General features: G+C 49.1%; 1 protein-coding gene across 1 annotated transcript in view; it reads right to left on the minus strand.

Moving 5' to 3' along the window:
* Nucleotides 1–24,409, minus strand: part of Abca13 (ATP-binding cassette, sub-family A (ABC1), member 13) — a 363,756-nt gene that overhangs the window by 181,383 nt on the left and 157,964 nt on the right. Inside the window, exons 35-38 of the mRNA XM_013520510.1 lie at nucleotides 23,534–23,752; nucleotides 14,921–15,117; nucleotides 9,516–9,673; nucleotides 7,716–7,946 (exon numbers count right to left, since the gene is read on the minus strand). Of these exons, the coding sequence (XP_013375964.1) occupies nucleotides 7,716–7,946; nucleotides 9,516–9,673; nucleotides 14,921–15,117; nucleotides 23,534–23,752 (805 nt within the window). The remainder of the gene's footprint in view (nucleotides 1–7,715; nucleotides 7,947–9,515; nucleotides 9,674–14,920; nucleotides 15,118–23,533; nucleotides 23,753–24,409) is intronic.

Consider the following 24,409-nt stretch of genomic DNA (forward strand, 5'->3'; position numbering starts at 1 on the left):
CTTTGTCAGTGTCTTCCTGAGGTCCGAGAGTTTGAGTAGAAGTAGCAATTCCTCGATGAAATTAAGGTACAAACCAGTTTAATGTCATCATTTTCCTGGCTTGGGGGTATACTTAGAGAACATGACATGTAAGAAATTCACTGTAGTTTTAAAGAGAAATAAACCTTCCAGCTACAGAAAGAGAGTTGAGGGAGTTGCTTGGCAGGTCCTCCCCACTCCAGTAAAGCCATCAGCTAAATGCAGATGAACAAAGGGACACCACACAGAGCACTGCAGCAACCATGCGGTCTGCAGGTCGATAGCAGATGTAAGAAAGCAAAGCCAACACTTACCAAGGGTGAAGAGACAAAATTGACTGAGATAGACACTTTAAGACTATACCAAACAAAAGAAAATTCTTCGTAGGCACTTAATCTTTTGCTAGTTTAAGATATCTTTCTCAAACAGATCCAAATGCACTATAATATATCTTGCTAAACTTCATGTATGGTTAATGTAGCCCAGATTCTTTGTTTATGGTTGTCTTGAGACAGAGGACTCCTTTTTTTTTAACATCTGTGCATGTGTGAGACAGAAAAAGAGAGGTATATGAGATCAGATAAATCAATATTTATTTAGGACCTATTCTGTGCAAAGCACGTACAGCATGGAGAAGGTGAAAATTACTGCAAGAAATTGGAGGAACACGTATTACACCTCCAAAGTAATTGAGCAACTTGTTCTATTACTCCTGGTTGGTCTTGTTATTGGGGTGACTAACAGCAAGGGCATGAATCTTAGATAAAGAAAAACAGTTTGCAAAAGCAAGTTACACGGATGAATTATTCCTTCAAGAAGGTAACAGGAATGGAGACCTGCGCTTGGATTGTGGTGGTGTATAGCTTTACTGCATGGTTCTATAGCTCTGTGAATTTTTCAAATTTCAAATTTCTCAAGTTCATAAATAGGATTTCTCTATGTGCAATTAAACAAATTAAACAAATGGATGGATGGATGAATAACTAGATAGCTAGATGACAGATAGATGATAGAGAAAGATAACAGATAATAAATAGATGATAGATAGATAGATAAATATTTTTTAGAAAAGAAAAATTGAGAAATGTTGAAAGTAGCATGGTTGGAAAAAGAATGAACACGAAGTACCAGAATGCCGAAATAATGTCGAAAGAATATAACATAAAAAGAATTCTTAGAGGTTACACTATACTGGAATATCTAGTAAAACGTTTTAAATATAGAGGGGTTAAAATACAGCTATGCTGAACCTCAGAATGTAGCACTGCACATTTATTTTGGATATAGATAGTAGTAAAAATATTGGTAAGTCCTCATCTTTGTATAGTTCCTTGAAATTCGTAATCTGAACTCAATATTACATTATTTAACCCAAACAAAACCTTCCTGTGGAAAATATGAAAGGTACTACTAGTTTAGAGGCAAGAAAAATGAAGTTAATGAAGAACTTAAAAGTCAACTATCAGAGAACAAACCACCCCATTAAAAATTAGCCAAAGACCTTAACAGATGCCTCACTACAAGATATATGGAGCTGGCAAATAAGTACGCAAAAAGATGCTCCATATCATACATCATGACTAAATGCGGACCAAGCAAAGCCAGATGCTGCCATACCACGGATGGAGCTAACACGCGGGGCCACGGGAACCGGAACAGGAAGTCTCCTCCACGGTGCACAGGGACGCAGCCGCTTTGTGGCTGTTTCCCACGGAGCTGGAGCTAAGGGCACTCTGGCTGCCCTAGCTCGGAACTGCAGTTCCAGTTCTCACTCAGATGTGCGCTCTGTGGGGGACACTGAGAGTGTGAGAAGCAGGGGTTGGGGGGACACAGAGGGAAACAGGAGCCCTCTGCAACTTCTCCCTGCTTGCTCTGTTAACCTAAAGCTACTCTTTAAAAACAAAAAACAGTTTAAAATAAATGTAAAAAATGAAATTCCGGCTGAGTTGCTTGTCCAGCTTCATCATGAGAGGAAGCAATAAAATTAAGACACTGGGAACATGGTCACCCCGATTCCCAGGCCCTCTGCGGCCCCAGAATCACAGACTCACGCGCCGATTTGGCGGGGGTGCTCAGGGAGTCTGCAGCGTGAACTGAGGGCTCTGGGCTCGTGTGGAATGGTGAAAAGGTCGAGGAGATGCTGGAAAGTGATGGGACCACAAATATGTACAAGCATTTTGGGAATCGGTTGTCTGAAAATATCACAGGCATTAACGTGGGCATCCATGGATCGAACAACCTCTGGGAATTGGTCTACAGAGATGGCGGGGGCATATGCCCATCTCGGTAGTATCTGCACAAAATCGAAACCTAAGAAACAGCTTAAGGGCCCTAAAGCAGAGCGACTGTAAGATGGAACCTGTATAGCAGAAACGTCACTGTGAAAACGAGTATCAAGAAAACAGAAACTCCTTACTATAAATACTGTTGAGCAGGTAACTCCTGCTGCAGTCATGAATGTGCAGTGAGATTCAAATGTTGTTTAACTCCCTGGGCAGGGAAGGATGGGCCGTTCAGCAAGTTTCCAGGGGCCCACCGATGTCCAGGGGGAAGACCAACACAGGAGCTGGACCCAGACAGGAGTCGTGGACATCCCAGGAGAGGTTGGACTTGCTGGGAGAGCACTGGAGGGTTCTCTTCCATGGGGAAGAAGATGCTGTCATGACCAGCAGCCCTTGGGAATCGCGTGAGTCACTGGCTACTCCTGGGACTTCATTTTTTTTTTCCGGTACCAGGAATAGAACTCATGACCTTGCGCTTGCCAGGCAGGCCCTGTGCCGCTGAGCTAAATCCCCAGCCCCAAAGAAAACTCACTGTCACTCTTTCTTTTTTGTTTTGTTGTGTTTTGTTTTCCAGTACCCGGAATCGAACTCACGACCTCACACTTGCCAGGCAAGCACTGTACCACTGAGCTAAATCCTCAGTCCTCCTGGGACTTCTTGAAGGAGTCCCCACACGGTAGTTGGGACGGCTGACTAGGTCTCCAGAAGGTTCCCGAGCTGGCGTCTGGGTCTCCACTGATGAGAATGGGTGGACCCCTAGGAGGTGGGCCTGCTGGGAACTGAGTCGGGACTACCCTGGGGGGTTCTTACTGGTCTCCCAGAGTGGGCAGGGCACCCCAGGAACAGAGAGGCTCCCAGGGGAGCAGGCTGCTATAGAAGAGTGACCCTGACCCCGCCCTCCTCCCCTGCTTCTTCTCTTGCACTATGTTCTCTGGTATGAACCCCAGCTGTGAATGTCATCCACCATATTGTGATGGGGCCCATTCTGGGCCTTCAGCCTCCAAACCCGTGACCTGAGCAAATCTCTTTCCCCGCAGAATACTCAGCCGCAGGAATTTTGTTACAGGGACAGTAAATGGACTGAGATACTTGTCCAGCTGAAGGACTGGCATCTGGCTGAACGCCACATGCCCTGCTGCGGGCATCTTACCCTCCACCTTGTGCTGTCCTTGGTTTTCCACAATTCTGAGTTAACAGTGGTGCAGCACATGGGAGGCTATTCTATGGGTGAACAGGCAGAGTTAATGGCATGAAGTCAGGGCCCAGAGCCATTCTGTCTCCACAGCCAGTACAGACAACACGGAGAACCTCACCCTCAGGGTCCACCCAAGTCAGGCCCTTGGAGGTGGTCACCAGCACCTGGGGGTGAGAGGAAAACACAAAACCTCACTTCCTGTTTCCAGGTAGAAGTGGAAGATGTGGCTGGCCACTGGCCTCCTAGGCCTCGTGGCTACCATTTCATTGGGTTGCAGCTTTCTGTGGCCTGTGTAAGTGGATTTTCCCTTTGATTTTTCCCATTTTCACTAAAATAACAGAGAAAATAGGTGCTGAGAATAATTCTGCTGGTGTTACAAGCAGCACAAGCCAAGTAAACCATGAGCAGCAGGGCTGGCTTTTCTTGCTCCTGGGGGCCTTTGTTTTCATCTTAGATGCACCTGAAAGTCAAACTTGAACTGTGAGCTGGAAATAAGGAGGAAAGGAAATAAACACTGAGAGGAATGTTGAATTATTCACATCCGTTACACTTATGAATAAGCTTTTTTGCTAAGTGCTATAAATCCTCATATTTCTCAGGCCTCTCCTGGACCTAGCTCAGATCAATCCTATAAACCCCAATAATTAACAAAGCATTTAAGAGCTAAGCAACCACCCGGAAGATAAAGACCCCCTTCACTGTTATTTTTCTGTGAAGTTTAAATTTATAAAACATTCACAGCAAGCATAAAGTTTCACCTTCTTAAACACTAAAGTTGCTAAAAGCAACTCCTGAAGTTGCTTGTCTCAAATTTGATGCTCTGCACCTGAAAGGAGCACTTGCTCCTCCTGACTTGTAAGGGTCACTGTGAATAAATACATTAATCTACACGAGCTGAGGGTGAGCCTGTCACTCATGCCCGAGTGTGCCTTATCCGAAGAGCTGACCCTCTCAGAGCCCAGAAGCCTGAGGACACATGGGGTTTATCCCTGCAGACACCCCACTTGCAGCCAGGTCCTGGTGCACCTGGAGAAGAGAGTGAAGGGCCCGCGGGTGGCGGCTCCTCTCCTTCCATGCGAAAGAGATTGTTCTACTGTCCTCCCCAAGTGACTGTGGATGGCGACCCAACTCTCAGAGCCGACAGTGCCACAAGGTGGCAGGGAAACTCTGACCTGTCCTCTGTCTGCAGTCACTGGGGACAGGGTGACATGCACGTGATTTGACTCCACTGTCACTCCACAGGGATGACAACTGCACACGTCCGGCCTCTGCAGGTAAGAACTGTTAGCTTCTTCTGCTGTGGTACTGGGTATCGAACTCAACCCCTTTACACTGAGCTCTTTTCTTATTTTTTATTGCAAAACAGGGTGTATCTAAGTCACTCACTTGGCCAACCTGGACTCGAGTTTGCAGTCCTCCTGGTTCAGCCTCCCAGAGTGCTGGGATGACAGGCACAACTGCCGCACTTGGCTCCGTTACCATTCTTGATGGGTTTGTTCCGGGTGTGCAACTACTATTGTTCATCTTTGGAGTTTAACCGCCCAAACCATTCTCATTGTTCTAATTTGGAGATCAAAAAACTGAGGCTCACAAGAGCTGAGTGATGGACCCGAAGGTCTAGGGTGAAGGATCTGGATGAAGCTGCATCCAGGGTGAAGCTCACATCCTCTGAGCCGCAGCTATTCTCTGAGACCGCCATGTCTCTGGCGGGGTCCAACATGAAGTTCGGCCAGCAGCACACAGCCGTTGTGGAAGGGAGAGGAGACCCACAAGCAGCACATGGACGCAAGATGGAGAACACATCGGGCAGGGAGAAGAGCCCAAGGGACAGCACTGGACCAGGCAGCCTGGGCATCCAGCCTTCCCATGGAGGTGGCCTTGGTGACCAGACTTGGGATCAAAGTAGGTAGAGCCTACTTTGCTCACCTCAGAGGTGATGGCTCCAAGACCTGGCTCTAGAGCACAGCCCACAGCCATTGTCAGGTGGGGGCTGCCTTCCGTCAGGCTCTGAGTGGCTGCACTGCTCTCTTTATAAAGGGCAGGGTAGACTCAGGGAATCAAGTCCCCCAGCCCTGCTGAGCACAGACGACAGAGCGTCACACACCAAGGCCAGGCGTGTTTGGAGAACCTGATTCATTATGAGGAAACCTAGGTCCGAGTGCAGCTCTCTGGGCAGTGTAGTCTGTATAGGGCTCAGCTTCAACAGCCTTCAGAATGGAATAACAGCCAGGGAGGTTGAATGTTTCTCATGCGTTTCTTGGCCATTCCTATTACTTCTCCTGGGAAGTGTTCATTCATTTCCGCCGCCCCTGGGTTGACTGCATCTTCTTCCCGAAAGAGTTAAAGCCATCATATCACGGTGATCTGAGCACACCCATGTTTATAGCAGCACAACTCATAATCCCTAAATCTTAGATGAAGAGATAAAGAAAATGTGGTGTTTACACATAGCGGAGTACCAGTCTGCCATAGGAAGGGTGACCTTGAGTCACTGGTAGGAAAATGGACGCACCTTGAGACCATAATGTTATGTGTAATAAATTATACACATGCGTTTGTATACTGCATGGTTTCTTTTATATGAGAAACCCAAAATATAAAGAGTGAAAAAAAAGATAGATAATAGGACTAGGGATGCCAAATTAAACATTTTTCCTATGCACACTGTACATAAAACTAAGACGAAGTTAAAAGTTTAGACACAACAAACTATTAATAGTAGCTAATAGGGGCTGGGGATTTAGCTCAGCGGCAAAAGCGCCTGCCTGACAAGCGCAAGGTCGTGAGTTCGATTCCCGGTACCGGAGAAAAACCAAAACCAAAAAAAAAAAAAAAAATAGTAGCTAATAATAAAACAGAACAATTGTAATTGCACACTATGATAAAAGCTGTGTGAAAGTGATTTTGCGCTCTCAAAATCTCTCACTATCCTGTATCACTTGTTTGTGTGTCTGTTTGTTTTGAAGTCCTAGGGATGGAACCCAGGGTCCCTGCACTGAGCTCCATCTCGAAAACCTTGTTATCTTGAGACAGCATTTCACTAAGTTGCTAAATTGCCGAGGCTGGGCTCAAATTTGTTATCCTCCTGCCTCAGCCTCCCATACCTGTCTGTGTGCTGTATTTTTTACTGTGGGGAACCTGCCCATGACTGGTCACACAGAAAGCTGTCCGTTCTCCTGAGTCAGAAATCCAGAGGTGTGTCTTCTACCCCTACGTCCACTCAAACCACAGCTGAGTGATCAGAGTTTGACTTCCTGAGAACTGCGATATTTTTAACTCTGTTATTCAACGTTTCTAGTATCAAGTACTAGTGGAAAAACATAATCAGGCACTACTATCATTCCTGGAACTGACAACTAGAGAAACTACTCCAAAATGCTTTCCAGATTATCTTTGACATTAGTTGTAGGACATGACCTTATAAAATTCGGCAACACTTCCTACAGATAATACCATTTTAAACAAAAACTCAACTTCGGCTCACACAGGGCCTGAGGACCCACACAGGGCCAGCTCACAGGGGTCACGTGGCCATCACCTCCCCCGAAGGAGGTCCGGAAATCTGAGTCCTGTTGGCTGCATGCTGAAAGGGACCACAGGAGTGGGTGAGCTGGTCAGCTCAGCCCAGGGTCAGGGTCTCAGGGGCCTGAAGTGGCCAGAGTCAGCGGACTCTGCACACCGCACTCTCACTTCTGCCCCTTAGAGAGCACAAGCCAGAGCTCCCCGATGGCAGAAGTCCACAGTGAAGGATGGGTACCTCCCAGCCAGGCAAGCGAATATCACAGGCCAGTCATCCAGTGCTGAGGGCCAAAGAGCTGGGACATCTAATGATGCTGGGTTAGACATCCATCTAATAGGGTTCTCAAATATAAGAATGCTATTTCCTAAACTGGGTGTGGTGGTACATGCCTGTAACCCCTGCACTCTGAAGGCTGATGCAGGAAGATCCCTATGAGTTGGAGGCCAGTCTGGGTTCTAGAAGCAAGTTCAAGGCCAGCCTGAACCACATGGGGAGTCCCTGTGTCAAAAAACAGTGCTGTTTTCCATAAACTGTAGCCACCTGCCAGATATGTTAAATTCAGTATTTTGCTTCCATTGTTTCTGATACTAATCAGGACTCTGAAACAATCAAAATCCCCTGCCTTTACCCACATCTCTTCGCTGAGGCAGAGCCGCCCAGAAAACATAACCCATAAAGCGTGCTCTGGGTCCCTCGGTACCTCTTCCAAGGTGGGGGCCGAGATCCCGTAGCCTGAGAGATGCAGGGGTTGCAGACTCTGGTCCAGGGCCTGGAAGAGCCCCTTGAAGCAGGCCTTATCTGCATCCTGCGGGAGAGTGTAGGTCAGCTCGCGCCCACTGCTGCCTCTGAGGACGGCTTGGGGGACGTAGGCCTGGATCAGGGCTGTAAGGCGGGCTGTATCCTTGAGACTGTGGGCTTCCGTTGCAGATGGCTGTCAGAAGAAAACCAAGTGAGGGCCAGGAAGGAGTCAGGGCAAACCCACGCCAACTAACTTCAAGTGCACGTAGGCAAGTTGCTGCAAAACTTGAGTGCAATACTGCATTGCGGCAACAAGCATTCCAATGATATGCTGCATATTTGCCCTTCTTCCTCTTTTGTTGTGTATGTGTACAGTCCTAGGTTTTGAGCCCAGGACCTTTACACTGAGCTACATATCCAGCTGCTTTTTATTTTGAGCCAGGGCCTCACTAAGTTACACAGGCTTGGCTCAAGCTTGTGATGCTCCTGCTTCAGCCTCCCCAGAGTGCTGGGATGACAGGCATACGGCACCACTCCTAGCATCTTCTTTGATTAAAATATAAATCCACAATGCTAAATCTGGCCAGGCCAGACCCCACACCCATCTCGTTATGAGCACACTGAAGCCAGCTTCCGGGGATCTGTGAGCCTGAGCTAGCTGCCTTTGTGCTCTGGGAAAAACACTCAGAGACCCAGGTTCTAGCCCTCAGGCTGCAAGACATAGGGTTGACTTCATAAAAAGGAGTGGAGGGCTCCCACCCAAGAAGGTAAGGAGTCCTCTCAGGTCTGTAGAATGCTTGTATTCAGCCTGGGCTAGAGAACAAACAAGTCAGAACCATGGCAGGAGGCTGCTACAGTTTAGATGCTTGCGTGTTCAGAAGTGGGGCTTTGAAAGGTGATGAGATCCTGGGCCACAATGGTGGGATCCATCCAGGTATGAGTTCAGTGCTAACTACACTAGTAGGATGTGGGGCCAGGCTGGAGGTGCTAAGTCATAGAGGTGTGACCTGGAAGGGCATATCTTGTTCCCAGTCCCACTTCTCTGGCTCTCTCTGGCTCTCCCCTGTTCTCTATTTCCCAGATGCCATGAAATAAGCAGCTTTTCTCTACCACAGACTTCCACCATGATGTTCCTGCCTTGGCACAACCAGCCATGGACTGAAACCTTGGAACCATGAGCCAAAATAAACTTCTCTTCCTTGAAGTTGCGTACTTCAGGTATTTTAGTATCAGCAACAAGATACTGGCCAACACAGAGCTCAAAGGCAATTCCTTTGCGGCTCATGAAGGATCAGACACCATCATCCAAAGCTGGGAGGTGACTCTCACAAGCCCCCTGATCCAACCCCATAGTTGCTGTCACCTGTTCCTGTGGACACCAGGCAATGGCAACTCGAAATGTGACATAGGTGCAGCCTCCCAGGTATGGCCACCACTGCTCTAGCCCCTCACTACTTTGCTTCCACCTTGTGGCAAGATCACAGCCTCCTAAACTGAGTACTATCCTCAGGCTGAGTGTTCCTAGAACACCAGGGCCATTGTACTTTCTTGGAGTTGGCACTGACAAGTCACTCCAGTGCCACCTGCATTTTCTTCTAGTGTCAAAATGAAACCTGGGATCCAATCCAAGACCACTACCTTGGCCCTGGAGAGGAAATGCCTTGACACTGCGGCCATTCTACAAGACAGGCCTGCACGCATCTGTTAGGAAAGAGGGAAGGACACTTCCTCTCTGGTGAAACCACAGGGCCCACGCTATTACCTGCTTTGCCAGCGTCAGGCTGAGCCCCTGGCCATATGTCTCCTTCAGGCAGAAGGGAGGCCCGCAGCACCTGAGCCGCCCTTGCTGGAGGATGGCCACGCGGTCACTGAGCAGCTCCGCCTCGTCCAGGTGGTGGGTGGTGAAGATGATGGTGCGACCTGGGTGCAGGCACAGGGAACGTCAGAACCAGCATCTGTCCTTCCTCACACGATTGAAAGACCACCAACAACATTTTGTGTGTTTGTTAGTTGTTTTTGTGAGACAAGGTCTTGCTGTGTAGCCCAGGCCGGCCTCCAATTTGCCATCTTCCTGCCTCAGATTCCTGAGCCCTGGGTTGCAGTCATAGCCATCACACCAGGCTTTTATCATCCATTTCTAAGGGGGGAAAAACTGAAAGAGACACTGTGGAAAGACTTTACCAAGGCCACTTTGCAAACTGGAGGCCTTGAAACACTTTGCTCTACAGCTTCCCCAAAGCTCCTGACTCCTATTTTCTCTGTTCCTTCCCTTTTAGAATAGGGAGCATCTACCAGGTCATGGCGATGAAACCAAGATGCAAAAGCCAGAACCCCTGTGTCCAGCGACCTTGCTGTCTAGATACAGAGGCGGTTTACTGCAGAGAGGTAGAGAAGACACAGACACATTAGAGGGTGGGTTTGGACACCTCTGTCTTCTCCAGTCAGATGACTGTCATCTGACTTACTCAAGGAGAGGGCCTCCTTCTACAGAAGTACCACCGTGAGAGAAAACCACACCTCATATTAGCAGTGAGGAATCTTTACAGGACCTTTGGGTGGGGGAAGGCAGGAGGGTGAGGAGGGAAGGGGAGGTAAAATGATGAACATGTGATATTCGTATGTGCCAATTCCCCCAGAGGAATGTAATTACCATGTATTGTGAACATAGACTGACAAAAAATAAACTAAAAAATCATTTGGAGCAAAATAAGACACTAAGTAGTATTTGGAGAGATATGCAATTAATGGAGATTCAACCACTATCTTTTTAATGCAATGCAAATATTATCAACCCTTCTGAAAGCAGCAGAATTTAATACAAACACGAAAATAGTGAGTAAAACTTTTAAGGATAACAGAGCAATGCGGGAAATGACCATGGTGTACATGCACGGCCCTCAGGATCAGGGATGAGATACCACACAGGTCCATGTATCAAAAGAACAGGACCGAAACACTCCCTCCCCGGAAAAGCGACAGCAGCCTCAAATCACCACGGTCTGCAGGGGTCAGTGGGACGGAGAGCAGGTGACTTGAATCCAGGGCCCTCGCAGGAGGACAGAGGTGTCCAAGTCTGCAGCCATGGCCACTTTGTGCAGAGAGAATGTTAAATTCATCCATGTCCCTGTGAATTCCAGCATCTTGTCTAGTTTTATTACCTTTCCTTGGGCAGCAAAGGCCTCCAATCAACCTTGGGAGAGCAGAGGCCTGAGAAGCTAAAGATCTCTGGGTGAGGTGCACTTCAGTTACGTAAAGAGAAGACAACACAGCCTTCAGCTGCCACTCTCTGCAGAGCCCCGTCAATTGCGCTGTCACTCAGACAAATGTACCGACGTTCCCGACTGCAGAAGCAAATGTGCAGGGGGAGAACACTAAACATGGTTTTAACTCTGCTCCACTGTGTATTTTTCAACAGTGGAAAGGGATTAAAATACGAGGACTCTAATTCATTGTTTAAAAATCCACTCAGGTAGGAAGCATGAAGTGCAGACCCGTGAGCAGAAGGGACCAGCTCCTTGCTAGAGGTGTGATGCCCTGTAGTTCTTGGATGCTGAGAAAGTCTGCTCAGTGCTTGCTTGGGATCAGAGCAGGTCAGATTCCTTCATTAGAGCTACCGCGCAGTCAAGATGATGCGCTCTGTGAGATGAAGTCTGAAAACAAAAGTCCACTCAAATCTAGGTTCCCGAAGTGGAGGGGAGATTGGTGGTTGCAGGGATGGTGAGGGTTGGAGGGAGGAACGGGAGATGTAGCCAAAGTCTCAGTTGTGCAGATGAGTGGATTCTGGAATAAACTGTGCAGCACCATACTGAGTGACTGCGGTTAATAACGACGCACTGTGTACAGGAAAAATGCTAAGAGCTAGGCCTTGAATGTTCTCTGCACACGGGTAAAACTAAGTTTTTGAGGTGATGGACATTTTGATTACCTTGACCTCATCACTTTACAATGCATGCTTGTAGCACAACAGGTTGCTGTATGGAATAAATATTTATAAGTTTCCTTGGTCAACTCTATCTCAATAGAGCTGGAAAATAAATAAACTTTCTGAAAGGATTAGTATAAAGGTCACAGATGTTTGATCCATGAAGGTTTCTCAGTGGATGTTGTGGACAACTTGAGAGCCATCCTAACCCTCAGAGGATGACGTCCTTACACAGTTCTCCTCAGACACTACTTTCACTGGCTCTCTCCCTGATTCTGACAACGATTCTACTCCTTTCCTCGCAAAGCTGTATCTCCCGCAGTCACCTTCACTTGTTGACTTTGGTAACGATGACGATGACCTGTCATGAGTCGAGCACACACGTATCAATACTAAGCTCTGAGCTTTCATGGAGAGCACATTTACTTCTCACAAAATCCTGGGAGGTGGTGTGATTGTCTCCACTTCCTAATGAGAAAACTGATGCTCAGAGGAGTTTGACCCTTTCTCCTGGGTCACACAGGACACGCAGAGCAAGCCAAGAATCTGGAACGGGAATTTAGCTGTGGTGTGTGAATTTGTTCCAGTGGCTTCTGCCTCTTCACTGGTCTTCCCATGGGAGGCACAGAAGCACTGGCCCCAGGGCCGAGAGCTCCAAGTATCATTCACTAAACAAGAAATCCACATGCAAAGTCCCTGGTAGGCTGAACACCCAACATGCCCACGCTGTGACAGAAGAATCTACTTGGCAGGTGACATTGTTTGTGCGTGATTTTAGATCTGTCTCACAAAGCTGCAGCAGGCACCTGAAGGTCTGAGGTTGTTCGCAGAAGTGGCTATATATTTTGATTTTTTGAGGCACATTTTTCTTTTAATACTACCCACCTAACCCACTTGCACTTCAATCAGCTCAAGGACAGAGCCAAAGGAGCCTTCAGAAGACAAGACCAATGAACAACACAGAGACAAGACCTCACGTCTAACATCAAGTTGGAGAAAGCTCTCTTTTCCTCAGACTCACACTATCTGTTTTTCTCTCCAAACTAAGCTTCATGCGGATTCCTCAAGTGTTTCTGACAGAAAAACCTTTAGGAATCTGCCTCCGATTTTTAAACGAGAGAAGTGGGCTTGCCCCATTTAATCCACAGGACAACCCACAGGTATATGGGTCATGGATCTGTTTGTCTATCTCTCATCCATGTTCTTTACCAGACCCCACCCAAGATGGTGGGGAAATCACTAGTCCAGTTTAAAGTAGTTTCATCTCAGAATGTAACCAGTTCCCTTACGTGGCAGTCTGTGTCTTGCACCAAAGTTTTCCATTTCCTCGTTTCTGTGCCTTCTATGTCTTTCCCCAAAGAGCACATAGGTCCATGGTGCCAGGAGGCTTGGGGTGGGTTAGGATATTTGGGCACAATGTGATCAGCCCCCTCTGGTCTCCGGGTGATGTTGGAGCCCATGTGGTGCTGTCCTCTCCCCACCTTAGCACCTACAGTGTGGCCAGGGATGCCCCAAGGGGTCAGCACTCACTATCTCCACCACATCTCTATCCTCACTGTCAAAGATCCTTGTGATCTTTGTGATCCTTTGATCCTTTGACAATCTACCCTGGATCCCACCCGTCCAGCTCCAAGGATCCGCTCGTCCTTCAGGGGCTGCACCCTCCATCCTCTTCTCCCTAGAAGCCCAGCACTGGGAGAGGACTGGAACATCTCCCTGGACCCCAGCAGTGTGCTCAGCCTCAGGAGTCTGATGTGGCCGCGGCAAGGCTGAGGACCCAGTGCAGCCCACAGGACCACACTTTTGTCCTGCAACTTCTCAGCCCACGCCCAAGTCCAGAACAGAGTGCAAGTCCACGCTGCTGGCTCCGTTTTCCAGATGGCTCCTCTATCTTCTCCTTTTATAATTTCTCTAAAATAGTGGATGGGAAGAACAGGACCGTTCCCACAGCGCCCATCCTCCTATTCTCCCCTGTTACTGTGCCAGCCTTCCAGTTACTGTGCTGGGCTTGAAGGGCCAGAGCATCTTCTGTGAGTCTCAAAATAACACACAGCCTTTGGGTGCAGGCCCTGGGTGCTCCAGAGATGGAGATCCCTTCCCCAATCTTTCTCTTCACTTTCCTTCAGTAGCAAAACCTCACCTACCCCCAGGGAGGCAGGGCCTTCCGCTTAGGTCTGGCAAAGCGCTTAGACTCAGAAAGAGGGAAAAAAAAGCAAAACAGGATTTTATAAGATTCTGTGTTCATCTTGTCTCTGAAGCATCTACATTCGTTTACCAGCACCAAGATGTTTCAGGACCACCCAGGTTTCTTTCCAAAGGAAAATGTTTCTAACAGAGTTCCTACAGCAGCACTTCCTAGCTGCCTGGAGAGCAAAAAGAGTCGGAAACTGGAAGTTAATAAGTGTCCATACAATGCCCCTGACTGCACATGAGCAATAATGGAGATGAGAATATATGGACCTGCTATGCCAGAGACCCTCATTCCCCCCACTGAAGTTCCTCTACAGCTGTGAGCACATCACACACCCATCTCTCTGTACCTTAGCTTCCTTATCTGAGAAAAGCACTTGCTATAGTTTGCATCTAACTGTCCACAAAGGCCCATCTGAGGAAGGTTCCATCACCAGCCTGCGGTACTGCTGTAAGGGATGGAAGCTTTAGACGATGACACTTAGTGGAAGGAGGACACTGGGGAGGACCTCACCTTTTTCCCGTCTCTCTCACGGCTTCCTGGCCACCCTGATGTCAGCATCCTGCTTCTCCCTGTGCTCCTGTCATGAGGTACTGAGCCACGACAGGCCCAAACAACAGGACTGAAACCTCTGAATCCATGAGCCCAAATAACCTTTCTCCCTATGGCTTAAGTTTCTTGGGTATTTTGTCACAGCATCAGGAAGTGGACTAACACGGGAAGGTCTCTCCTAAATGATCCCTGACAGCTTTCTCTAATGAGCTGTTTCCAGAGTGGGCCAAAATATGGGACCACTGAAAGCACGTGTGTGGTGATGTTCACTGATGGTGTCATTGCTGATACTGAGTTCAGTGGTCAAGTACAGGGTAAGTGATCTGACTGAACGCTACAGAGAGGACAATCTAATGACTCTAAGTTTTCATGAAGATTGCATTTGCTCCGCAAATGACAGCAAGTCCTCAAGGGGGTTTGGCTGGGTTCTTCACACACAGTAACCCCCTTTCCCGTGCATCAGCAGCCCAGGAGAGAAAGGGGAATAGAGCCCAGCTCCTACCTTCCCGGTACTTGAGCAGGATGTCCCAGAGGCTGCGGCGGGAGCAAGGGTCCACCCCGCTGGTGGGCTCATCCAGGACCACGGTGCTTGACTGGCCCAGGAAAGCTATGGCGATGGACAGCTTCCTCTTTGTGCCTCCAGACAGGGCCCGGGTTTGTTTGTGCTGGTGCCGCATTAGCCCGACATCCTCAAGAGTTCTGAAATGACAACAAAGCTCTCAGACTTCTCTCTGAACACCTGAAGGCTTTGATCTGAATTTTTACTTTATGCATGAAAGCTTACAGTGGCCAAAATCCATATAAGCCACAAATACATCAAAGGGCTTGGGCTGGACTCTACATAAGCATGTAAGCAGCGCAACCCTCCCTGACATGCCAGTGACACATGCAATGGAATAAGGGTGATGAGGGTCAGCGACACCTGCCAAGTACAGCGCTGGGAAGATGCCCTGGTCTTCCCCTCTCTGGGGAGGCACCTGGCTCCATTGCACACACACTTCCTGATGAGGTGGGACCGGTGCCCCTGCAGGATGGGATGGAGCACAATGGTATGGCCAGGCCCTAGCACCATCAGGAGCATCAAAGCGCCAGCACTCACCAGAGAAGGCCTTGAGCTCCCTGGCCTACCACGCACCAAATCTGTAGTGCCCCACCTTCTGGAGGAGTCCAGAAGTTCCACAGCAGGACACAGGCAAAGCAGAAATCACTGTTCACCAGGAAAGCCAGAGCAAGCTTTCTCTTTTCAGAGACCTTTCAGTCTTGAGTACTCAGATGCCAGATCCATGTTGGTCCGAACACTACCCTGTGTGAAGCTCCACCTTCCTTCTCCTTTCTCACAGTGTCCCCTCTTCACCCTCTGGGCCCTGTTGACCCCCATGAATGTTTGCCCCCCCACTGTGAGTCCCCACTAGTGCTGAAGACCCCATGTTTCTCGGAAGCCTTCCCCTGACCTGTCCGACCCCCTGGGTTTCAGGCCTGCATCACGTCCTGAGCACCCGGAGCTGATGCGCCCTTCCCAACCAGGGAGGGCACACTGGCGCTGGACACTTACAACGGTGCTGCACAGCCAAGTTTCAGTGTCACAGTTTGTGTCTCAATGTCCTGCCAAAGCCACATACCATTTTAGAGGGGGCTTTTCCAGAGGTGGCTGAATTTAGAGTTTGCGATGATTCATGGTTAACTGCTAGGATCACGGGTGCTGGGATGAAAGGTGGTGACTGCTGGACCAGTCCACTGATCGGATCCGCACTGCTTCAATCCCGGTAGATGGGATATAATCCAGTGGACAGAAAGGGGCTTGTCTCACTCTCTCTGTTGCTGCTTTTGCTGTCTCCTGCTGCCATGAACAGCTGCCCCTCTGCCATGTGCCCCCACCCCCTGCCGCCTTGGAGCCAGTGACTGATTACGGACTGAAACCTCTACCAACTGTAGCCAAATAAACCTTCCCTCCTTAAACTTTGGGTGGCAAGTATTTTGTCTCAGCCACAAGAGAAAAGTAAACACATTCAGAACAGCTGAGTCCCGGAACATTCCAGAATCCTAAGCAGAGACTTGAGGGAGACCCAAGGACTCACTGGCCTGATGCCCACATCAATTTTTCATGTCTATTTCTTCATTCACACACTTTCATCCTGACAGAGAAAGAGCTCCAGTCAGCTTCTCAGTGTCCAATTTCCAGCACTCGTGGTTTATATCAAGCCCATGTTTCTAAGCACCCTTGCTGCTGATTCCGCCCCAACCTAAATTCCCAGAGGTATGGATGGCCCATGCCCTGCTTTTCAGGTGCACCTGTAACCTACTGGTTAAAATGGGTCTCTAAAACTTAGAATTCTTCTTAAAGAGGGGCTGGGGATTTAGCTGGGGCTGGGGATTTAGCTCAGCAGCACAGCCCCTGCCTGGCAAGTGCAAGGTTGTGAGTTTGATTCCCGGTACCGGAAAAACAAACAAACAAAAAAAAAAAAATTCTCCCTAAAGAGAATCTTTCTCCAAGTTTCCTCCAGTGGAGAGTTAACTGCTGCCCAGGCCTGAGGCCCAGTAGCATTCAAAGCTTTTTCCAAGTTTCCTCCAGTGGAAGGAAATCTTTCTCCAAGCTTCCTCCAGTGGAGACCAAGTTTCGTCCAGTGGAGAGTTAAGGCCTGAGGCCCAGTAGCATTCAAAGCTTCCAACCATGGGGCTAAAGCTTAGCTACATATCCCTATGCAGACTCCTGGGCTTTTGTTTTACACCTGCCACAAACTGGCCCTCTTCTGTGGTTCAAAGGGCAGTGAGCTAGCTGACCTCTTCATCTGGCCAAACTGTAAATAAACTCGTTTGTCCATTTGCAGGGACACTTCTCCTATTTGGTTGAGAGAAGACGAACAAAGCCAGTGTCCCAGACATCCAGGGCCAGGATAGGGCCATCAGGGAGACTTGCGGAGGACAGGAAGACTCGTGGTGGACAGCGTCCAGATTGAAAGGAGGACACTCAAGTGTTCTCGGCTGCATCAGGCCACTGCCTGGACTTCACAGTCTCCCAATCCTGCCCGCTGGGTGCTTCCACATGGCAGATGTGAATCTGCTAAGCCCAAGCCAGACACGCTGACCAGACATCAGTGCACAGAGAAGACAAGAAAACAAGTCAGCAGATTCAACTACGCTCAAACATGCAAGCTCTGGTTGCATTTGGACATGGAACCAAGCCCCTCTTCTGTTTGTCCGTCCACTAGCAGCACTCAAGTTGCCTACGCTGCCCTGCTGGACAGCCTCACAGCACAACCTCACTGGAAACCCAGGCTAACAGGCCACCTCTTCCTTCCTCTTAGCCTGGCCTTGGAACTCGCAGTGGCCTGCACCCCCTTACCTCTTCCACCTGTGTGTTCTGTGCCCACACCTTCACCACACAGGTGCCAGAGAAGGTGGAAGACAAACATATGAATACATCTTAAGGCCGAATGTGCTCGTCATTATTTTAATTCAGTAGAAGGTGTAATGATGAGTCTATGTCATTCTCGCAAGACTGCATAGGGGACCTGCAGGTGCCAGTGCAGACAGCGAGCATCTGGGGAGGGGGCAGGCACTCGGCCAGGTTCTGCTCCTGGAGACCTGGGTGCTGTGGAGAAATCACGTGTCTGTAACCAACTGGAACACAAGGGGGGAACATTCCAGAGCCCCCAGGAAGAGCTGCAGGGAGCTCACACAAGGTTATGAGCTGTGGGTCTTGGGCAAGTCCAACTCAGAGTAGAATCTTCCACTCAGATCACAGTGCCGTGGAATCTAGTGATGAATTTAAAGAACGTCGTGTATTCATCTCATAAATTCTCTCCACAGGAGGAATCCCAGTAAGTTTATTTTTTATACTTTTAGCAATAGGCCTGCATAATCATAACTAACATTTATTAGACACGTATCATATACTAGGCACTATTTTCGTCCTTCATACATATAAATTAACATAATTCACACACCCTGCCAGAGGTCTCTTTGTCATGAGAACCATGTGGTATTTGGGGAACCCAAGTCAGATATAGAAAATGTTGTTGTAAAAAGAATTGTAAGCAAGTGGCAGAGCTGGATGCTGAATTCAGGACGTGCCTTTGCCATTGCTGCACACTGGGGTCCACTAGGTCACTGCGGCACCTGCTGGATCCACCTCTCCACTGCCTCTCCCCCATGCGGGCTGGAGTTTTGCCATGGACAAGGCCGTTATCTCATGTTATCTGCTTCCTAGAACAGACTGCACATCCATGTGACACTCACCAATCTCAAGGAAGGTCAAAGGTCTTGGCTTGTTCTCTGGGAAAGGAGGTATTGCTGGGACCCTGAGCCCTAAGCAGTCTGCCAGGGATGGTAAAACAACATCTGAAGACCTATGCTTGGGACAAGAACAGAATTCTTGCAAAATCCACTCATTTCCATTCTTCTGTTTTCTACTCACGATTCAGACACCTAGATTGGACTTTAAAGAATAAAACTGTGTGTAAACACTGACCAAATGTTTTTATGCAATAAGTTTTTCTTTCATTGTAAGGTCTAGGTTATGTACAAGCTAGTATTTTTCTAGTTATTGATCTATAACATATCAAAAAGAAGAAAATAATGCTTGCATGTCTCATTTTCCATATTCCTTCTCATAAGGCCAGGAAAACTCCCTAATGAAAGAACTTTGCTAGGTAACAGGAAAAGGGTGCAAAGCTTTTTTCAGGTGAGGTCCCAACTGTGTGCCCTATAGTAGGTTTTAGATGCTGCTCTTGGGTCCTCCATTCATTCAACAAATGTTTATCAAACCCCTCAATGTATGGCACTCACCGCCTACAAGGTTTAGAGAAATCGAGTGAATCTTGCCTCTGATTCAAGAAATTGGGGGCCTAGTGGGAAAAACAGACAAGTAACTACAGTAAAATACAAGAGAGGCAAAGTCAAGGCCCAGGTGTTTGGGGGATTCCTCTGACTCCAGAGACAGCAACATGAGACATTAGGCACAGGGGTAGCATGACGGGGTGGGAGAGATGTTTGGACAGTGCACTCCAGAAAAAGCCAGGACTCAGGGGAAAGAATGGTACACGGAAGGGACAAAAAGAGTCTGTTCCTAAAGTACAAGGAAAACCATACGATGGCCTCAGCTAAGAAGGAAGAGACAGGCTTGGGCCAGACCACCTACCCATCGTAAATCCTCTTCTCTGAAGGCCCGCTCCTGCTCCCTCAGGGTCTACGCATGGGATGGTGACTCACTGTATCTCACGGTGACCCCCACTACATCTTTCCCCACTGGCTCTAAAAGCCCAGCCCTGACTTCCAGGCCATCAGGGTACCCACCCACTACCTTCATGGTCGCTCCTGAATCCGCCCTGTGCCCTGTGCCTCTCTCCGGTCTTATTTCTGTCTCTATTCTTGAGGCTCTCACTACCCAGGGTGGAACACCCGCTCCTCACCTCTCCTCATCCCGCTGCTCACACCCCAGACCTTGTCATCTGTGGCAACGGCATCTTCTCCAGGTCTCCAGCCAGTGCCCTCTCTTCTGCCCCACCTGTCCCCTCAGGCACCCTCTGCACCCAGCAATCACTTAACTCCCACAAGTCAACCTCGTATTGTTCCCCTTCCCCACAGGTCTTTCCCCGCTTAGCCTCTAAGTTTCAGTCAGTGCCATCCTTATTATCACTTCTCTCCACACACCCTGAAAAGCACTGATGCTGAACAAAGGTCCAAGCACTCTGCCTTGCATCCTGCAGTCCCGCGTGGGCTCAGGAGAGCTGATCCCTCCATGCTGCTTTTCCAGGTCCCTCCTCTGCCCTGCATGGGCCGCGTTCCCACAAGCCACCCCTCCCCCAGCTCACCCCATCATCCCTTCCCAGCTGGAAAGCTCGGCGGTGTCCAGACCTGATGCTGGGATTCCTCTTTCTGAAGCGTTCTTCTCCTGAGCTCACTCTCCACCCCAGTCTCAATCTCACTCTTCACTCCTGGGAAAATGTGCTACTACCAATCTTTCTCTTTCCCTTCTCTCTCTCTCTCTCTTTTTTTCTTTTTTGGTACCGAGAATCAAACTCAAGACCTTGTGCTTGCCAAGCAGGTGCTTGTGCTGCTGAGCTATATCCCCAACCCTCCCTTCTCTCTTTAGTTGGTTCCAATAAGATGTGCATCTGCTCCATGCTATTAAAATTGCCCTTCTTGGGCCAGCGATGTAGCTCAGGGCACAGCACCTGCCTGGCAAGCATGAGGTCCTGAGTTCGACTCCCTCTGCTCACTGAATCCCAAGGTCAAGTCTCGTCCCATCACTGGCCCTCCATAGCACTCTCACCTGATGGTGCCCTGCTCCTTGGTGGACCTGGTCCGCTCCCCCGCACTCCTTCCCCGTGGGTCCTCCTGTCCTCTTGGCTGGCTCCTCCTCATTCCTCATGAGCTTGGGGTGTCCAGGCCCCATCCCTCTCCCCCTCCACCCTACCTGCATGAATGCCCCCTTCAGTCATACTACTCCAGACCAGCCCAAGTCCCACAGTGTGCTCTAGGATGCCACATGGTAAATTTAGCTGCATAATCACTCCCCATGACTTAAAGGCCCAAGGACGGTCCTCTCTTGGTCACTACTATCTTTTCCAGGCCAGCATAAAGGTAAAGCGGTGCTGACCTGCATCTTGACAAAGGCTCCCTCTCAAGACTCCCTGAGGGCCACTACCTCCCCTGAATCCCGCTTCAACAAAGCTCCGAGTGAAGGAAAACAAGCGGTGCTACGGGAAGCTAATAAGAAGCATGTGGACTGTGAATCTGATGTTTTCAGTTTTCCTTCCCTCTAATTGAGAACTACGGCCCTAAAACATGATCTCACTCTGATTGCTTTTGTGCAAATTGGCTTTGTTGCCAGGCAACACGCTGGGAATTGATAACCATTAAGGTTGCCTGGTACCCAGATAAGAGGATGAGGTCTGTGTGGCACTGGTAGGTGCTCAACTTAAGCTCCAGTCACAATCACAGCAGGCTGTACTGTGGCTCAGGGTAGACAGGATATTTTAAAGTTAAAATAGGCGACGTGTGTTTTTTTTAATAGATGAAATTGGGTCTTCTATTTACCAATTTGCAATCGAGTAATATGTGGTCCACACACTCCCCGGCCAGCTCTTATTAAGTACCCACTCAAATGTAAAACAGTTTCCTTGCTCCACATCAACATTTCCCTGTGCATGCAAGGGCCCAGTGTCACTTCAATAGTCACCATCCCCTGGTCAATTTCTGCAGACGTCATGACTTGAACCCACCCACCCCGCAGCAAAGAATGCCCTCTCAGTGGACCAACTTTGAAAGATGGAAAAGGAAGAAAGAACTCTTCCAGTTAACACTGTGGTAGCCTATACCACTGCCCACAGCAGCCCCTGTCCCTGGAGGGTTCTGTCTATGAGTCCAGATTTAATTTGTATTTGACCTCACCAAGCGAGCATGTGTTCAGACAGAGCTTTAATTTGTTCTGCATAGAAACCTGTCATTGCTGAGGTCTAAACACAGCCACCTATTTCAAGTTGAGATCATCTGAACGAACACAGACACTTTCCCAGGCTGGAAAAGTCACCTGGTACCATGGCGCCTCCCTGGCAACACCAACTATAGTTTTCTAGGGCTTCTCTGCATGGAGCAATGATCAAGGGAATCTGCACCTGCATGTGAGTTCTTCCGGGTCCCTGCTTGCCTCTCCTGATCCCTGAGTCATATGCATCTCCACTACATTCTGGATTGTGCTCCTGTTTTGTTTATTTCTAACCAGAGCTTCCTTCCATCATCCTGCTGGGCTCTGTCCAAGTAAGGACTGGTGTGGGCAAGCAGACCCATCTGGTCCCGAAGGTGACTCATTCAGGGACAGCTCCTTCAGACTGACGCTGCACAGACCCACTGCATGAAGAGCCACAGCTCTGTCAGCCCCACGTGAGCCCCACTGCGGGGTGCTGTGGGGCCTCCTGCCCTGCCTGTCACAGCCACAGGCTTACATTTAGAAGCCGCTGTCACCGGTCCTCACTGGAGCCAGAGGAGCAGCTCTGGAACAAATCCCCCTTCATTTCCCAGACCAGAGGATCCTGCAGTGGAGGTGAGCACCCCAGTCACGTGCTGGAGAATCCGCTTCCTCTCTCCAGCAAGTCCCACCTTCCCGGAAGCCCCCGGAGGAGAGCAGCTGAGTGTGCTTGGTGTTGAGCCACCAGGGCCACATCTTCACTGCCCTGTGTGAGCCCCATGGCCCCATCTCCCTCGGTCCAGCTGCCTCCTCTGGAGACTGGGGAAAGGCCCCTGTCTCCCAGGGAAGAGACACTTGAATGAGGCCACTCCTGTGGTCCCCGCCAGCACGCTCCTCCTATAAGTACCTCCTTCCAAACACACCAGGGGCTCCCACAAGCTGCTCCCTCAACCCCTCTGCTCATTATGCAAAGCTAGCCCTCATCATGAGGGCCCAGCACCCACCCTCCCTGGACCGCTGCCCTCGCTCCCTAAGGGCTTCCTTTTTCATCCATGCTCCACTGTCTTCTTACAACCCGACCCAAATGTGCTCTGACCCAGAGTCAGAGCCTCTGTCTTTGGTAACATGTGACTGCGGTTCATGTTCCTGTGTCTGCTGCTGCTGATTCATTATTAACACTCCTGCCACCTGTGATTCCGGTGATGGAGAAGCAAATAGCAGGGGACACGGCCTGTCGTGTCCGGTGTCCCATGGACAGGGGGCACCTGTGACACAATAAGAACTACCTTCCGGATCTCAGGCCAGTCACAGTGCCCTCCTCAGTCACACCTACCTGCAGGACCAAGTTCCAACCCTCAGTGTGTCTGAAAAGACTCTTCCCAGCCAGTTTTCCATCTGCCTTGGATTCTCTGGATTTCAGGACACCCACAGAAACTCTGCTGCAGACACACAAACTCCCGCCCACAGCTTATCACGCTTCCTGTGTTTGCTCGGCTCTGCCCACGCCAAAGACAAATCACATTCAACGTGATTTGCAAAGCCTTGCAAAGCCTTCTGTAGATTCCCCAAAGCTGCTGGCTGTGCCTTAACTCAGTGGCTGAGAACCACTCTCGGATCACAGACACCGACGACTGTGTAAAGTGTCTCATTCTGTCAGCTTCACTTCCGGGACCTGGCAGGAGTGCGGGGAGCGAAGAGACATCTACTCACTTATTGACTTGCCGCTGTCGCTCCTGCTTGGTCCACTGTGGAGCCTTTATGGATCCAAAGAGCTGCAGATGCTCCCGGACAGTGAGGTTGTCCAGGAGGACGTCCCGCTGAGGACACACCCCCAGCTCTGCTCGGACGCTGGACAAGTCTGTCTGCAGGTTCTTGCCGTTGATGAGGATGGTTCCGGAAGTAGGAGGGTAGAGCCCAGTCAACATGGAACTGCCAGGGAAAACAGATCCAGGGAATATAAATCACTGTGGACACTGCATGTAGCTGAGACTCAGTGTCAGCGACCCAGCTGACCCCAGGTGATGTTTGCACAGCACAGACACATTCTGCCAACCCATCTTCCACCTCGCAGTGAAGAGCTGTGATGTACTTCAAGGATGCTGGCCGGTTAATCTTGGTAAGGTGTGCCTAGGATGGTGCCTATACTCTACAGGCTACACTGTGGTCACAGACTACCCAGACTTGTCGATGAAAATCCAACCTTGCTTTCATAGAGAAGAAAACAGACTAAGAAACTGACATATTTGCCAAAGTCCTCATCATTTGATATAAGCAAACAGAAAGGCCAACCTAGACTCCAAGCTGTCTCAAGCCTTTCTTCTGATCTCTGGGATCATCTGTCCCTGCCACAAGAAAAGAACCCAAGGCCTGGTCCCCAGAAAAATCACTCACCTGACTGCCCTTCAAAAAGCCTAAGCATTGCTGTTTCTGCCTCCCTATTTCAAGAAGCTTACTATTGACATTCTAAGATGATTTCTAATTTTCACAAAGTTAAGTATGCACCTACAACAGAACCTAGAAAATCCACTTCTCAGTTTTTATGCAAGAGAGATTAAACCATGTGAGGTGCCAGGGCAGGTGTACAAA

Source organism: Chinchilla lanigera, unplaced genomic scaffold, assembly GCF_000276665.1.
Source record: "Chinchilla lanigera isolate Chin_1 unplaced genomic scaffold, ChiLan1.0 scaffold00055, whole genome shotgun sequence".
Lineage (NCBI taxonomy): Eukaryota > Metazoa > Chordata > Mammalia > Rodentia > Chinchillidae > Chinchilla > Chinchilla lanigera.